Source organism: Apiospora aurea, assembly GCF_038362705.1.
Source record: "Apiospora aurea strain CBS 24483 chromosome Unknown utg000004l_segment0_segment0, whole genome shotgun sequence".
Lineage (NCBI taxonomy): Eukaryota > Fungi > Ascomycota > Sordariomycetes > Amphisphaeriales > Apiosporaceae > Apiospora > Apiospora aurea.
In genome coordinates this window covers 2155115-2172569 of record NW_027117391.1, presented here as the reverse complement: position 1 = coordinate 2172569, position 17455 = coordinate 2155115, and the positions used below count along the sequence as shown (strand labels likewise).

Below are 17455 nucleotides of genomic sequence, written 5' to 3'. Positions count from 1 at the left end.
ATCTGTATTTTGTAAGGCACATAATTTAAATGATGAAGTAATAACTCCCATTGAAAGTTAAATACGTACGAAGAAGTCGACAGTATCAAGTTGGCAGACATAGTCGTTTTTAATAGCCACACCCATATCGGAGTACCAAAACTCCCCTTGGAGGTCGTCGGGACTTCAGACAATATGTATCAAAACACCCTTGAACACTCCCAAGCCATCCAACTTCACACCTCAATGAATAATAACCTCGGAACGCAAAAAAAGAAAGAATCGACCCAGACGGGATTCGAACCCGCAATCTTCAGTGAGAATGTAATCAATCGGTAAACCGAAAACTGACGCGATACCATTTCGCCACCAGGCCTGTTGTTTGATGAAAGATCGTGAGTTTTGTAGAGATATATACCCCACTGTACGCAGCGAATGACTGACCTATTTTTTTCTTCCAAGTGGGATGGATGCTCGGCTGGTTCCGGACCCTAATCTAGTCTACTTGAGTATAGGAGCGTATAGTGAGTGGTTGCCCCCTAAACTTGTGTTTGAGAGTACCAAATCTATGAAAGCAGCTGTAGTATTTAAAACAAAAACCTCCCGTATCTTCTTTATCAGTACTCTCTATAATACGTGTAATAAATATTGTATGTTTTCTTCCGAGAGCGTGTGCCGTCGAAGGGATTCTATATAGTTGCCCAAGTAGCACACCCCTGTCGTGGGAGCCAAGCTAGGTATAATCCCCACCATCGAGGCTTATTGTGCCATCCACTAGCACAGCACTTGGGTCATCTGGTAGATGCAGAGATCGCTTTTATGCCGCTTCGGGGACATCAAGGTAGCCTGGGCAGAAGCCTATTGCAAGACTAGCTGGATCGAAGCACCAAGGCAAGGCTGTTCGGCTACGAATTTGGTCTACCAACAGAGTAGTAGTCCCCCTCGCACCAACCAAGCACGCCTCATAATATCCCACGACCCTTCTTGGCGCTTCGGTTCAAAGCAGGTACCGGTCCCACGATACTCAAACGCTCAATCGCGAATGCCCTGATATCAGCTCTTCCCACACGTATATATAGTGCAAAATAAAGACCAAGCTGATTCCCTGGGATCATGCCTTTTCCGTGTCCGTGTCACTATTCCTTTAAGATAGCTTGCTGTAGATTCTCAGTTACTAGGCACATGATGCTTCAAAGGGGGGTGCCTGAGCTGTGCCTTCGTTCCGTAAAAGAAGGAGTACCTGGGGGTTACTGTAGTAGGTTAGCGTACCAATGCATTAGGCAGTTGGCTCCCTCGCCAAACGATAACTGACATGATTTCATATCTATGGCTGTCGATCTCAGTCTTTTTCGCTACTTTCCCTTCTCCCGTGCTGCACTACCCACACCAAAACCCTCACCCCAGCCCTGCAACTAGTCACTAACCCTCCTTCATCATGGGGCGCTTTGTGAACGGTGATGAGCAGCGAGATCTCGCCGAGCAGATCTCACAGAAGACATCAGGCTTCATCCAATCCAGCAACCACCGCGACCTCCTTGACATTGTGGACTCTCTCCGATCCCATGGCGTCAGCCATTACGTTGATCTCCCCCAGATCATTGTGTGCGGCAGTCAGTCCTCGGGCAAAAGCTCCACCCTCGAGGCAATCTCGGGCATTGCTTTCCCAACCAGCGAGGGACTCTGTACTCGCTTTGCCACTGAGCTAATCCTGCGACGCGGCGATAAGCCTGAGATCAAGGTCCATATTCAGCCAGGTGCGAGCAGAAGCGAGGAGGATAGAGTTGAACTTTCTGCCTTTTCGAAATTCGCAACGGAGCAGGATGACTTTGCAAAGATCATTGAGTCGGCCAAGAACGTCATGGGGCTCGGCGATGGCAAAGACTCAAAAGTATTCAGTACAGACGTGCTGCGTATCGAAAGCACGTCGCCAAATGCACCAAACTTGACGCTGGTCGATTTGCCGGGTCTTTTCGGTGCGTCGGACAAGAACCAGTCAGACGATGACGCGACTCTAGTCGAAAACTTGGTGGTATCCTACATGAAGCAACGCCGCAGTATTATCTTAGCCGTGGTTGCAGCCGACAACTCTTTCGCTAACCAGCCAGTGACTAAGTTTGCCCGGAAGATCGATCCGTCGGGCACGCGAACTCTTGGCCTGATCACCAAGCCAGACCGCATCGACCAAGGCTCGGAAAGCGAGAGATATTATATCGAGTTGGCCCAGAACGGCAATGTGAGACTGAGTTTGGGCTGGCATGTTCTGCGCAACAAGAGCCATGCGACTGCTGATGACACCCCAGAGCAACGAGACGAGAGGGAATCTGCCTACTTTTCCAGCTCGGCCTGGCAAGTCCTTGACGCTTCACAGCTCGGCATAGAAGCCCTGAGAGACAGGCTGCGGGAGGCTCTGTGGAATCAGATACGCATAGGACTTCCAGGCGTCAAGTCCGAGGTACAGTCTGGAATTAAAGACTGCTCGAACAAGCTGAAGCAATTGGGAAAGTCCCGAAGCACGCCGAGGGAGAAGCACCACTATCTTCACAAGATTAGCAGCCAGCTTGCAGTGATGGTGCGAGCCTCCATCGATGGAGTGTACGCCGATTCGTTTTTCGAGTCCTATCCAGGCCAGCCAGATGCCTTTGAGAGACGCCTCCGCGCAAATGTTCAGAGAATACTTGCTAAGTATGCCGAGAAGATGCGTGTCGATGGACACGCTCTGGAGATAGTCGAGTCAGGCCTTATACCTAGCCGCGCGTCGAAGTACAAGTATATGCAGAGGACTGATTATCTCGTCATCGTGGAACAATTGATGGAGGAATGCAGGGGACGGGAGCTGCCTGGCACCTATAATCCTCTGGTCGTTGGCGATCTGTTCGCTCGGCAATGCAAGCCCTGGGAAGCCATCACGACCAATCTGGTTGAGCAGATCCACGAAGCAGCAGCGACCACGTTCAACAAGATGGTGTCTGAAATATGCGACCAGAACACACACGGTCGCCTGATGAAGGGGCTGATCCAGCCTTCACTGCACCAGCTCAGAAAGGACTTGAAGGCAAAGTTGGACGAGTTGTTGATGCCGCACCTGTCAATCCACCCAATCACTTACAACGACTACCTCACCGACACGGTCCAGAAGATTCAAGATGATCGACACCGCCGTCAGTTTGACCAGCTTACCATGGCTGAGATCAACAAGACCATAGATCAGCTGGGAACCGGGGTGTTGCAGGTGGAACTGGAAAAGCTACTGGTGACACTTGAGAAGGGGACCCGACCTGATGTGCGGAAGTACTCTGCTTCCCTTGCGGCCGATGTTGCCGCAGCATACTATACCGTAAGGAAAACTCCCCTTGACGTTGATAGGCGTGGAGACCCGTGCTCACAGCTTCTAGGTCGCCCTGAAGAAATTCACCGACGATGTCAGCGTCAATGCCGTCGAGGCCTGTCTTGTCCAGAAACTCCCAAATGTGTAAGTCACGAACCACCATCTCTTATATAAGTAGGTACTGGGGACAAATCGCTAACAATTCTGTTTAGATTGTCGCCCGAGATTGTCTGGGGCCTGTCGGATGAGCAGATCGACCGGCTAGGATCCGAAGACGACAGCACCATAACCGAGAGAAACGAAGTGACGAAGAAGCTGGGGATCCTCGAACAGGGTCTTCAGGATCTGGATGCTTTCACGGCCCGATCTGGCATTCACGCAGTCTAAAGGCCCAATGTCCACTCGTGCGACTTGGTTCCAGTAGGAGGTGGAAGATGGGATAATTAGGGATGAGCGACACGGAAATATGAAGCCTACTAGCAGTCCTCGCATGATACCAATTGATGATGGATCTTTCGCAGAACAATATGGTTACTTGGTGTGCTGCTGTGTTTCCAGCGCAATGCTCCAGTAGTAGTAGTACCTCAGCTGCTGTACCTTAGCTTTAGCGACCCCCCCCCACCTATTATGTACCCAACTAGGTTACCCCACGTTCAGCGAGCTGCAGCCTGCAGGCATCAAGCAGATGACATAACTACCACACGTCGCCATCCTCTTCGACTTGCGCCGGCTACCGAAACATCAGAATATGCAAAGCATACCTTATAAACGCGACCAATGTCCTTTCCATATTCCGAGTCTAGGATTTTCCCATGATTCTCCAACCTGTCTGTCACCTCTGCCCATCATAACACCGCATCGCATTCCAAGTCCATCATCGTCCTAGGACCCCCTACACAACCTGTTACCTCTCCCACACATTCGACCATGTCTACGAATCCTCTAAGTCCGTCTGTCCTTCTTCAGGGCATGGCAGATGCTCTTCCTACACACCCACAAGGCGATACCACATCCGATCTGAGCAGCTCCCACGATGCTCTCGCGCTCTTCGCCCACGCCTGCATGGCGTCCCTGGGATTCCGCCTGATGGGCTTTGACGAGTCCAAAAACGACGAAGCAAAATGCCGAGACCTTGCGCCGCGCCTGCCCGAGAACTGGAACGCATCCTTCAACAACTGTAGCTTCGTCTACGCCCATTCTCAGTCCGCCCTTCGCTTCGTCCTCAAAGTCGATCGCATGGGTGGCAAGGCCGAGATCCGCGGCCTCGCCATCGACGATGACCGCATCGCTCGTGTCGAAGTCACATCCAAGGACTTTATTTCCAACGGCGCCCTGCCTGTTCGCATCGCATTGACAGCCGAGTCGACCGAGGACCGAAGCGACCTGCCCCAGAAACTCCAGGCGGTTTTCATCAACGAGGCTCGGATCACGGACCTGGCAAGCCTCATCAAGATCAACATCATCCAGAAGCTACTCCCATCGTTGCAAAAGGAAGGATACGAGGAGAGCCCCGACGACAGGGCCGCGAGAGAAGATGCCGAGGGTGCCGGGCGCCGTCCACCTCGCCAGCCAGCCATGCCCGACCCTATGCCCCAGCCTGCACAGCCAAATCCTTACGGCGGTCCTGTCGACCCACCTCCGCGGCGTCCCGTACCAGCAGGAGACTTTCCTCCTCCGGACTTCGAAGATGAGCTCGAAGTCAACAGGCCACCACGTGGATTTCCTCCCGGTGCGTCGCCATTTGGCAACCTTGGCGCGGATGACTTGAATCCGCCTGGCCTGGGACCCAATGATCCATTCCGACCGAGCCTCGGAGGACTGCCCCGCCCCGGTGGGCATCGTGGAATGCATCCCACCTTCGAAGACATCGGTGGCGGCGGTATTGGCGGCGACCCGTACGATCCTCAAGCACCACCAGGAGCCCGCTTTGATCCCCTGGGGCCCGGCGGTATGCCACGGCTCGGCGGCCGCAGGCCAGGTGGTGGAAACAACCCCTATGGTGGCTTCGGGGGCTTCGGAGGAGACATCATATGAGCTCGGCTGAGGCCGCGGCTTGATGATACGTCAGTCATGAGATATTTGAGTTCACACTGGGGCGTTCTGGGTTCACGAATAACGGTACACGTCAAATTGCTACGAACCTGATGAAAAAAAGAATGATACCACGATGGTCTGGGAAACCCACCTGCACATCTGTACCAACAACAAAGGAGTGGCAAACTCCACTATCTTGTGTTTTCCCGTACCTTATTAATAAAGAGTTTCCCTCTGCTAAGACGTACAACCGATTCGTACATGCTCATGTGTTGCCGCAATGTCTCTTCCAATATGGATATCGAAAAACGGCTGACCAATAGTAGAAACAAGCCTGGAAAAGTCCGTTGGAATTGTCTGGCAATAGGACAACTGAGTCGATGAGATAACTGATAGATGCTGGAATATCTGGCTGGCACTTGGATAGCTGACCACGTATAGTTGTCACGAGTCTATCAGCATAAACCACCCATGCCGTAGTTCCATCGGGAAGCGCCCGTGATACCTGCCACATCACCATACGTGCTGTAGTTGATGCGAAATTACTGTTCTATCTTGATTTCATTATCTATGTGTGTGACCCGGTTCTAAACCAGGCTTTCCTCCGTCTCTTGAGAAAGAGGGTGGTACGTGGCTAGTTAATATACTGGTGGCGGGGGTCTGATTCATCAGAAACATAACACATAATCAGAAGCCTCGTTTGTCCGCGAGATTCTAATCGTAACACTGCCGGTGTATACTATAGCACCCCCAATGCCTTGGCACATGCCTCTTCCGCAGCACCTTCAGGATCCGACAGCGTTCAGCTTCTGCTTCTCCTCATTGGTCAACATCTCGAACCAGTTGTGGAAATCAGGCGTTTGTGCCACTCTTCGGAAGAAGTCGGTCAAGAACCGGTTGGTCTCATCGTCCTGGTGGCGCGTGATACTAGAAGCCTCCAGGTAGCTCATGAGATCGTTCTTGGTGCCTCCAAGGCTGAGGTCTACTGTATCAGGCTCATCCTCCCAGCCATCCTCGTCCTCCTCTTCCTCGTCGGCGAACTTAGCGGCGGCGGCGGCAGCAGCGTTCGATGCGTTTTGTGCCCCGGAAGCCGAAGCAAGCTCCTCTACTAAGATCTTTATGATCTTGAGGGTAGCAGGCACTACCGTGTACTGGTCCGGATCTGCTACATAATAAGTAACGGGCCGGGCAAAGGGAACCAGAACATTGACTTACTCTCTTTCGCCCTCGAGCGCGTCATAATCCTGTCGCTAGCAGGGACAATCAAATCGCCCTTGACCATAGTCTGCGCGATGCGAGGGTCATTCAGTTCATAAAGTTTTGACAGCGCGATAACGCTGTTGGGGCATTTAAGTCAGTCCTGAATAATGCTTTGGTGGGATGGATGTTTTCGTAGACTTACTTTTGCCGGATTTCATCGAAACCAGCAAAGATGACCGAGTTCTCGAGCCACTTGGCTAGCACGACTTGCAGGCCAGGCTGTCCGTTACCATGGGCGTCAGGGATCTGCAGTTGGCTGAGGAACTCGACGACGGCGTCCGCCCTTTCCATTGATAGCCGTGCGAAGACCAAGATAAGTGACTGAATGAATGGCGCTGCTTCGGCTGTTGCGAGGCGTGTAGCAACTGCTTTGAGAAGAGGATCGAGATATTCGCCAAGTCTTTCTGGCCCAGCCTTCTCGACGAGCTCTGCTGCCAGGCCACCGACTTCACTGGCTGCGTGGTCCTCGATCTCCGGCTTCAGAAGCCGATCTATAACTCGGAGGCAGATTTCCACGCCAGTAGTGCCGTTTTCGTCTTGGTAATTGAAAACTTGGTGGTGGCCATGCTGAAGAAGGTACTTGACTGACTCGACACCCGGCCGTAGGACCTCCCCTTCTAGGCTTTCCATCAACAAACGGGTCAATTTGGGTAGTGTGGCTGCCACGAAGCCGGGAGGCAAGGGTTCGGAACCATACTGCGTCAGAGCAGCCATCAGTTCCGTCGCAAACGTTACCAGGGGGTCATCAGATGTGACATTAGCAGCGTCGAATGTAGACGTCAATGAGGGCAGAACCTTCTGACATAGTGCCTGGTAAAGGTGCGGGTCTGCCATGGTCTGCACGATGTCCTCAAAAGTCTCGCAGATCATCATAGTGACCTGGAAATTATTGGCACCATGCTTGGCGATTTGAAAAAGCAGGTCTAGAGCAGGCACATCGTTCGAGAGGGCAACCCGCTTGTCAATGTTAATGGCAGCCCGCAACGTCTCAGCTAAGCTTATTAGGAGATCGTCGGCTTCCTCGAGGGTTGTCATATCTTTGTTCATGATCCACTGGCCAACAGCTTGTACAACCTGAGCTTGGCCATTCGGTTGAACAGCGCCTCCTGTAACAAATCCTTCCAGAGCTCTGATGCAGGCAACCTGGACGATCTCGGTCTCTTCCGGCGCGTTTATCGCGGTTATCACGCGGTCGAGGAACCCGGCAGCCACTCCATGGCATCTTATGAGCTGCCCAGCAACTAGGAAGCCCCGAGCACGTAGCAATGGTTCATCGCGGCGGTTAATGCAGTAGTCCACCAATTCGAGATAGGCCTGGACAATCTCAACTGGCACTTCCTTACCACAGTCCAAGAAGTCGCTGATGAGCATGTTCAGCAGGAACAACGCGGCTTCTTGGGTTCTCCACGATGGTGACTCAGTTGCAAACACGGTCTTGGTGTGAGCGAACAGACCCTCGAAAACCCCATTCTTTAGCCACTCGCCCAACTTGCACAAGAGATCGCCGCAGGCAGTGCGAGGTGTGTAGTTTGCGCTAACAGACCACTCCTCGGCGAGATAAAGGGAAACGTCTATGTCCCATAGTTCCTCTTCTTCGGAAGTGATTCTAGCATACGAAGTAGTAAGCTTCATGACATCGAGAACCCAAGGCGTTTCGTGGGCAGTAGGGTGTGCCTTGAGTCTTTCCTCGAGCCCGCTTTGCACTGGCTTGGCTTTGAGACAACCGTTCAGGAAATCGAGCTCTTCGAGGACGAGGAAGTCCAAAGTGTAGGGGAGGCCGTCGGCATCCTCCAAACGCCCCTGGGCACTGCCATTTACAATATAAAGTTGCTCATAAGGGGTGGAGAGCAGCACCAATTCTGCCCATGCGGCTTCAAAGAAATGAGGCGTCTGTGGGAGCAGCAAATTGGGAAAAACGTTCTTGACCTTGAGAAGGCATCGGACGACCTGTAGCTTCAATGCGATGATGCCATTCCATTCCTCGGGCTGGTTATCAAGTTCGGTTTCCGGAAGTGGTGGTAGCGACAGCTTCATGGTCTGCAAGAAGAAAGGGAACCAGCCTGCCAGGGCTTGCTCGGCAAAGGCCTTGACCTCTTGAGGGTGGTCTTCCTTGACCTGGTCCATCAGGTCAAAGCAGCCTCGGAAGACAGAGACTGCCAGAGCCCGAAGGATGGGCTTGCGATCGCTTTCACCCACGGCCACCTCGTATACGACCTTAACAATGTCCTGGGCCATGCTGAAGAACTGGTCATCGCTCAAGCTCTCATCGACAAGATCGCAGAGGATTTTGAGCGCGCCGTGTAGATGTAGCTCGTCCCCAGAGTTGATGGAGCCAAAAAGCGTGGGCAGAAGGGCCGGCCATCTCTCGGGGGAAGTCGGCATTGGCGATTCTGCCTACAGCGAAGCTGGCTGCTGACTTGATTTTGCGTTCCGAGTGAAGAGCGAGCTCGAGGAGGATCGGTCGGATTTGGTCCTTGGCGGCATCGGCAATGGGAATTACGGGGCCATCGTCGCTTTCGCCACTCCAATTTCTCTCGATAAAGAGGCGCAGGACGCTTATGGCTTGTTGACGGATCTCGACGCTGATAGATGTGTGGCTAGCGATGTTGACGAGGGATAGCGGGTAGGCAGGGTTCGCCTGGGCTTGCTTCAGGTCGAGTTCGGCTTGCTTGCGGGGGCCCTCGGCGGCGAGCTGGGTGTTCGCCAGGACCTGGACGAGCTGGTCTTCCATCGTGACCATTCGTCTTTAAAATCGAGTCTCGAATGATGCGGTCCAAAAAAGGCAATGGTGAAAGTAGGTCGAGTCGAGGAGCAACAAGTCTTGCAAAGGTATGGTCTGGCCACTGTAGGGGTTTAAAGTGGGATTTTCGGAGGGGGTCGATTAACGATTAACCCGTTGTCCCACTTGCCCGAGAAAGAAAGTCAACAAACTTGTTTGCGCGGGGTCCGTGTTGATGGGACAATAGTGATTGATGATGCCAGCGGGATCACTTGCTTGATTACTTATGCAGTACAGGACGAATTCCAGAGAACGAAGAGGGATCCAAATCGGATAATATAATGAAAGAGCGGAACCAACGATGATTACGCCTCTGGAGAGGAGGGATAATCACCAGTCCCTTCTGTTACAAGTTGATCAGACGGATTGTCGGTCAAGCTGTCTACGACTAATAAACGACTAAACGACCAAACAAGATGCGAAGTATTCTTGGATGCTAGAGCTGGTTTGGTTAAAACAGTGGTGGGGGGACCTGCAGGAGTCGGCGCGTCCTGAACTCTTAGGCAGCATCAAAGTACCATCGCCCAGACATTGGCTTTCTTGCCACGACTCGACTCGCATGCGCAATAGATGGTCGCGAGGCAGCCGGATGTCTGCCTTGCCGTGTAGACTCGGATAGATCAAAGTCAATCGAACCCGTTCGCGCATACTCAATTCTCTCCTCGTGTGTGTTCTGTCTACGGGCGGTCACTGGGCTGACAGACGAAGCATGCAACGACTGGAAAGAGACATGTCTGTGTGGGTATACTGAGTCCATACGATTGGGCAGCTTGACTACAGGACCGGAAGTGCTCATCGTGATACCCTGCTGGAAATTGGACGCAACACGTGGAATTCATGAGCCGAGCTTCGTCAAACCGTATTCCGCGTTTTTGTTAAATTGGCGTCTCACTTTACGCGTTGTCCTCTACCCCTCAACGCGTGATCGCCAAATGCCCATCTTGTCATAGGGCTGACTGATGCTAGTCTTGGCACCTAGGCCATGATGCTAATGCATGGTTGACGGACGCCTTTTTCTAGTTTGGATTGACTGCTGCCCGTCACACAGCATTCCCCCAAACGTTAGCGGGCAAACAAAACAAAAACAACATATCGATCGTCATACCACGCCTGACCCGGTGGTGGGCAGAGACCGTGGTAGCTGTGTTCGCCTAGGGATTCCGAACCGTCTCACCGTCGCCGCGCCGTTCCGTTCCCTCAAGTGGATCTCGCTGCCGCGTTTTGCCGACAAGGGGCTCGCCTAGGAAAGTACCAAAGGACTATCCTATACCTACATAGCTGGGGTGCAGACTCGGTACTCTGATCGGGTCTATCGCCAGGTCTCCCCCAAACAATGGCAACATCGTCTCAAGCCCAGGGCGGCCTCTCGGTGTCCCTCCCACAAGCCTCGCACCTACTCACCTCCTTCACGCACTTCCTAACCGTGGCCATCCACAACGTTCTCTATTACCGGTCTCTGTACCCGCCGGCGACCTTCCTCACGGCTCGGGCCTACAACCTCGCGGTCCACCAGTCGCGACACCCGGGCGTCTGCACCTGGGTCAGCGACGCCGTTTCGGCGATCCGCGCGCAACTGATCAAGGGCGCGGTCGAGCGCGTCGCTCTCGTGGTCCATGCGCCCGGAACCCAGGTGCTGGAGCGGTGGATGTTTGACCTCCGCGCTTTCCCCCACATTCACGGGCGTCAAGGAGCAGCAGCCACCAAATGCCAGTGGCAGCGACGGTAGCCGGCGAGATGAGGAGGACGACGGGGTCGGGCCCGGAGGTCCGGGTAGCATCCAGGCCGCTGAAGCACCGGGCAGCAGTGACAAGATCAACTGGACGGATGTGGACGAGGGGTTCCGTGCCGCGGTCCGGAAAATGGCTAGTGCGGCCGAGCAGCTTCCGCCCTTACCGGGGGTTGCACCTACACGGTCGCGGTCGAGCTGCGGGATGAGAGCGAGGCGCCCATAGGGTACCCGCAGCACTGGATCCCGTCGCAGCCGAACCTACAGACGCAGTCGAAGACGAGGCCAGAGGCAGGGCGTGATATAGGTGGTGCGAGGACAGCCGCCATCAGAACTGTGGAAGCAGGCCCCTTATACTTCGACTGTTGGGTGGAATTAGGAAAGGAGCTGGCTTCGTCATCATCGTTGTCTTGACAATAATTACTAGAGGGATACGCCAGTAACAGTATGTATAGAATGTGTCCTGTAGAGGGTATTCTACTTAGTCAAACAATAGGACGCCTCCAACAATAGGACCAGTAGCGCCTGCCTTTCGTAAGTACTGCACAGCGTCTTCCTGGCCGTTAGCTGCAGCGGTTTGTAATGCGGTCTGGCCTCCCCAGCCGGCTGAAGCATCGATATCGGCATTTGCCTTCAGTAGCATCTCTAGTATGTTTATATACCCCTTTTGCGCGGCCGCATGCAACGCCCTGCCCCCTTGAACGAACTCCCCTGCGCGTTCACGTCCGCCCCGGCATCGATAAGCACCTTGACAATCTCCTCACTGCCCACACAGCATGCCGCCTGGAGTGCTGTTATGCCTTTGTGTCGGCTAGGAAGCGCATTGACATCAGCACCGTGCTGCGGTTGCAGCAAGAGCTTCACAATTTCCAGATCCCCCACCGATGCCGCCGCGGCGAGAGCCGTGCGACCCGCCGTGCCCGCCGGCTTCGCATTCACGTCGGCGCCGGCGCCCAGTAGAAGCTCCACCATCTTCAAGTCCCCCGCCTCGGCGGCCACTTGCAGACCCGTGCGGCCGTGGTAGCGCAACGCGGGGGCATTGATGTCGGCGTTGCATTCTTGCAGCAGGAATGAAACGACGGACGGGTTGCCCGATCGGCAGGCCTGCTGAAGAGCGTTCCTTCGCCCGTTGTTGCCGCCGGGCGCCTCGACGTCGGCGCCCGCAGCCACTAGTTTCCGGACCACAGCCTCGTGCCCGAAAAGGCACGCCGCTTGCAGGGCCGTGTTTCCGTAGTAGCCTGCGGGCGGTGCGTTTACGTCTGCGCCGTCCCGGATCAGCTTTTCGACCAGAGCCAGGTCCCCGTCCTTGCTGGCGAGCTGCAGCGGGGTCCAGCACTCGTCCTCCTCGTCATACCCTCCCAGGTCGAAGTACCCTTCTGTAGGCGTCGGCGGCAGTGAGAGCACTTCGGCTGGCGTTCGAGGCATCTGTGTTGTCTGCATATTGCTTGGTTTGAAAGGGACACTTCTTGCGATGTTCCGTATAAGAAGTTTAATACCACTGGTCAGGTCGTCCAGAGGTCTCAGAACAGCAGACTTCTATGTATGTGCTTTTGATGGTCGATCGTCCTTCCACCTCCTTATTTGGCCCCTTTCAGATGCCACACACGAGCCAGGAACTGGTATGCGAATATATTAGTACCTGGAGAGTAGGGTCGTAGGCAAGAAGTCGGTGTATTGATGGGATGGGCCACGGCGGGGCAACTGTCCATCCATATGGAGTGAACATGAGACACTAGTTGAGCATGGTGAGGTTGTATCCTCCTGGCCAGCCAGTAATATGGGAGGCATTGGGTTCCTCTACACCTGGCGAAGACCTGCCAGAATTGGCCAGAAAGGCCACAGCAAACAGGTAGGAGGTGCTCTCGAGTCTTCCAGGGTGGCTTCAAGGGTGTGGTTACCAGCCAAACTAGCTTACTTAATACGATACTTGGCTAATTTAGCTTGAGGCGGCAGCTAGGTACATGTAAGCAAAGTAACCACATCCAGGGAAGAGGTACGATAATGGGAAGGCACGGTTACAGCTTAGCATCCACTCCGCTTGGGGCTCCAGTGTCGGGGTTAACATTAACCATAAGCAAACCCCGGTCTTAGCTACCTCTTTACCCATCGGCCATGGCATCATAGAACCCCGATCGAACATTGAAGCTCCAATCCGCAAGCCGCAATCCGCCCGTCCTCATTCTTTGGGATTTGTCACTACTTACCTACCTGGCCAAAGCTGCGTTGGAGGGGCACATAGATTGATAAGATATTTTGCAAACGCCGATACTACCTACGCCTTCTGTGCCACCTATCTGCAAGCTCCTCCCAGTGGACTTGCTCCCATCTGTTTTGCATCGCCCTTGTTGCTGAGCCATGATCCATTCTGCAACATCATGGCCTACGTAGTGCCAATTCACCGGCCACATAGCGTGCGCCATGCCCTGCGCGCCTCGTTATACCCGGGAGACGAAGACGATTGTTTGGTGCTTGGGTAAGGAAAATCTGCCCCCCCCAGGAAGAGTTCATACTTCCCAGCAACTGGTTGAATAACAAACATGGAAGCTGACCTCGGTGTGTCTTCCTCCAAAAAAGCAAAGCAAACCGACTCGAGTTCTGGAAGGTCGACCGCGAAACAGGCCTGTTGGTCGAGGTTGACTCTAAAGTCGTCAATGGCACCATCACCATGCTGCAGCGATTGCGGCCGAGAGACGCCGACATAGACCAGCTCTTCATTGGGACCGATCGCTTCCAATACTTCACCCTCGGATGGGACGACGCAACCGAAGGGCTCAACCTCTACTCGAAAACTTACGATAAAGACGAGAGACATATGAGAGATTCACAGAGCCAAGATCAGTGCATTGTCGATCCGTCCGGCCGATTCATGATAATGCTGATCTGGGAAGGAGTTATGAATGTGGCCCGCATGCACCCCATGAAAACCAGGAGGTTTGAGCTGGACTTTCAAGACCAGATCCGCATCAGAGAACTGTTCATAAGGTCCGCTACGTTCCTGCACTCGGAAACAGCTCAGCCGAAGGTCGCGTTTTTGTACCAGACTCGGACCGACAATCCGGACGCCCAGCTCGTAACGTACCGCCTCTACTCCGATGACAGGAACAATGCAGTGTCCAACTTCGAAACCAAGGACCAGATAGATCGATTTGAAATTCAGGACCCTGGTGCGGCCATGTTAATACCTGTCGGCCGGGGAGAAGAGGACCACAAGCGCTACATCGTCCGGAATGCCCAACAAGCACGCGCTCAGCTGGGCGGCTTCATTGTTGTAGGAGAGACGCGCCTGCTGTATTACGATGACGCCGCCAGAAAAACAGTCGAAACTGCTCTCGTGGAGTCTTCCATTTTCGTCGCCTGGGCCGAGTATAACGTGTCACATTACTTCATTGGTGACGACTATGGGACCATGTGGCTGCTAGAGATCCAACTAGAAAACGGCGCCGTTGTGACTGGGCTGGAAATGAAAAAGATCGGGATTACTTCAAGGGCAAACCGCTTAGTCTACCTGGGAGACAACATGCTATTTGTCGCTTCGCATTACGGCAATTCTCAACTATTCAGAGTCGATCCAGAGAACCATACTCTTGAGCTTGTCCAGGAGCTGACCAATATCTCACCAATACTGGATTTTACTATCATGGACATGGGCAACCGCGAGGGGGAAGAGCAGACAGCCAACGAGTACTCATCTGGGCAAGCCAGAATTGTTGCTGGCAGCGGAGTCCACAAAGACGGCAGCCTGAGGAGTGTTCGAAGTGGAGTCGGACTCGAAGACGTCGGTATCCTGGCCGAAATGGACAACATACGGTCGCTATTCCCCATCAGGACAGGGGCTTCGTCCAAGTACGACACTTTGTTGGTATCATTCCTCACAGAGACGAGAGCTTTCGCGTTCAGTGCGTCTGGGGACATTGAAGAGGTCGAGGAGTTCAGAGGCACATCATTAAACGAACAGACTCTAGTGGCTCAGAACCTTTCGGATGGCCGCCTGTTACAGGTTACTCCTAGCCGCGTGCGACTCATTGATGTTGAAGGCGGCGTTGCCATCTCCAGCTGGAGTGGTGCAGCTGGGCAAAATATTACAAATGCATCAGCTAACAACGACTGGGTCCTTCTATCTGTCAACGGCAACGTTCTCGTATCACTCAAAATAGAGCATGACCTCATCCGCCAACAAGAAAACGACCTCGGAGAAAAGGAACAGGTGGCTTGCATACATCTGCCGCCTCAGTACCCAAGCATTGGAGTGGTAGGATTCTGGAAATCAGGGACAATATCCATCATGGATCTCAAAACCCTCCAGCCCTTGCATAGCGAATCGCTAAGGAAACAGGACGACCTGACTTCCATTCCCCGTGACATTGTGCTTGCTCAGATTTTGCCTCCCGAGTCTTCCGGCCCTAGCCTGTTCGTTGCAATGGAGGACGGGTTCGTATTCACGTTTAATGTGTCAAAATCAGATTTCGCCTTATCGGGACGCAAGAGTATTGTCCTTGGTACCCGGCATGCACGCTTGCAGCTTCTTCCGAAGCCAAACGGTGTTTACAATGTCTTCTCTACGAGTGAACACTCCAGCCTGATTTATGCATCTCATGGTCGCATCATCTACTCGGCCGTAACAGCACAGGACGCCACGTGCGTGTGTCCCTTTGACACGGAGGCATTCCCGGACTGCATGGCATTGGCCACCGAAAACACTTTGAAACTCGCTCTCATCGATGATGAGCGTCGGACACATGTTCAGACACTCCCAATGGGACAGACCGTGAGGCGTATAGCTTATTCTCGAAACGAGCGGGCCTTTGGGCTGGGATGTGTCAAGAGAGAAGTGGTCAACAACGAAGAAATAATCACCAGTTATTTCCGGCTCGTCGACGAAGTAGTTTTCGACAAGATTGGCGAGGACTTGGTACTCGAAGGCTCATCGGGACCAGAAATGGTGGAGGCCGTATTCCGAGCTGAACTCACAGACTCTTACGGCGACAAAGTAGAACGGTTCCTCGTTGGTACAAGCTACCTTAGCGATGTTCAGCCCAATCCCAGCTCCCAGGACGACTTCAGGGGACGGATCCTAGTTGTGGGGATTGATAGCGACCGCAATCCCTATGTGGTCACACAACGCGGCGTCAAGGGGGCATGTAGGTGTTTTGGTGTTATCGGCGACTACATTGTGGCAGCACTTGCCAAGACTGTGGTTGTGTACCGGTACGAGGAAGTATCGACAACATCCGCAAAGATGGACCGCGTCGCTTCCTATCGGCCCTCTACTTATCCCGTCGATCTTGCTGTCGAAGGGGATACTATCGCGGTGGCCGATTTGATGAAGTCAATGAGTCTCGTCAAATTTACTCCGCCGACTGATGATGAGCCGGCGAAGCTTGAAGAGTTAGGCAGACATTACCAAGCTTCGTGGGCAACGTCAATATGTCACATTGAGGGAGAATCATGGCTCGAGTCGGATGCACACGGCAACCTCATGGTACTGCGCCGCAACTTGTCCGGCGTTACAGAAGATGACAAGAAGAGTATGACTATCACCAGCGAATTCAATCTGGGAGACATGGTCAACAGGATCAGGAAAGTAACGGTCGACGCAAGCGAGAATGCCATTGTTGTCCCTCGAGCATTCCTCGGCACGGTATGTCATTTGTTGCCTTGAATCGGGTTTTGGATAATTGCTAACACACAAGGAACAGGTTGAGGGTGGCATTTACCTCTTGGGAACTATGTCGGACAGTACGCTGGATCTGCTCCATCGTTTGCAAGAGGTATTGGTAGGAGCAATCGAGACGGTTGGGAAGTTGCAGTTTAAAGGATTCCGCTCTTTTAGAAACGAGCAGCGGGAAGAGGCCGAGCCATACAGGTACATAGATGGGGAGCTTATTGAGCGTTTCTTAGATGCGGACGAAGAGACGCAAGAGCACATGGTCAAGGGTCTGGGTCCGGATGTCGAAAGTATACGGAATTTGGTCGAAGAGCTTAAGCGCTTGCATTAAGGATCAGACAGGAATTTGGGTTACTATTGTATGTTGTTGACATGTCACCCCATACCCAGATCTGCAATCAACACTGGCGTGTGAGATGACCCAAATATGACGGCGATACAGCAATGTTCCTGGCATTCTTTAGCTACCTTGCTGCCATATCTTTTGCATTTATCGGTATCTTACATACATGTAGGTTCCCAGTTATCAAGCAACCCCATTATTACTTACTCATCCCGTTCCACTCAGCATCAATTATCCTACCGTCCATGGCCCCATCGCCAGTCACCGAACATCGAAGTGACATGGAATTTGGGGGGCACTACAGGAGTAATGTCGATGCTGCTTTCCATGTTGTCTTGGACACT

At 53.2% G+C, this 17455-nt stretch overlaps 6 protein-coding genes across 6 annotated transcripts; 4 read left to right on the top strand and 2 right to left on the bottom strand.

The window, feature by feature from the left end:
• Nucleotides 1–1414: 1414 nt before the first annotated feature.
• On the top strand, nt 1415–3691 carry PG986_005458 (dynamin family protein; the record flags this gene model as incomplete). The annotated part of the gene is made up of 3 exons (XM_066841680.1): nt 1415–3313; nt 3372–3448; nt 3517–3691. 3 exons carry the CDS (start codon nt 1415–1417, stop codon nt 3689–3691), a joined length of 2151 nt encoding a protein of 716 aa, XP_066701542.1.
• Nucleotides 3692–4231: 540 nt separating this feature from the next.
• On the top strand, nt 4232–5338 carry PG986_005457 (uncharacterized protein; the record flags this gene model as incomplete). The annotated part of the gene is made up of 1 exon (XM_066841679.1): nt 4232–5338. One exon carries the CDS (start codon nt 4232–4234, stop codon nt 5336–5338), a length of 1107 nt encoding a protein of 368 aa, XP_066701541.1.
• Nucleotides 5339–6123: 785 nt separating this feature from the next.
• Nucleotides 6124–9329, bottom strand: PG986_005456 (importin-beta domain-containing protein; the record flags this gene model as incomplete). Its single annotated transcript, XM_066841678.1, has 4 exons — nt 6124–6500; nt 6554–6675; nt 6741–8960; nt 9016–9329. 4 exons carry the CDS (start codon nt 9327–9329, stop codon nt 6124–6126), a joined length of 3033 nt encoding a protein of 1010 aa, XP_066701540.1.
• A 1381-nt stretch (nt 9330–10710) lies between these two features.
• Nucleotides 10711–11329, top strand: PG986_005455 (mitotic spindle assembly checkpoint protein MAD2; the record flags this gene model as incomplete). Its single annotated transcript, XM_066841677.1, has 2 exons — nt 10711–11007; nt 11066–11329. 2 exons carry the CDS (start codon nt 10711–10713, stop codon nt 11327–11329), a joined length of 561 nt encoding a protein of 186 aa, XP_066701539.1.
• A 255-nt stretch (nt 11330–11584) lies between these two features.
• PG986_005454 (ankyrin) lies at nt 11585–12543 on the bottom strand (the record flags this gene model as incomplete). Its single annotated transcript, XM_066841676.1, has 2 exons — nt 11585–11748; nt 11811–12543. 2 exons carry the CDS (start codon nt 12541–12543, stop codon nt 11585–11587), a joined length of 897 nt encoding a protein of 298 aa, XP_066701538.1.
• A 935-nt stretch (nt 12544–13478) lies between these two features.
• On the top strand, nt 13479–17099 carry PG986_005453 (CPSF A subunit region; the record flags this gene model as incomplete). The annotated part of the gene is made up of 3 exons (XM_066841675.1): nt 13479–13576; nt 13678–16741; nt 16800–17099. 3 exons carry the CDS (start codon nt 13479–13481, stop codon nt 17097–17099), a joined length of 3462 nt encoding a protein of 1153 aa, XP_066701537.1.
• Between the last annotated feature and the right edge of the window lie 356 nt (nt 17100–17455).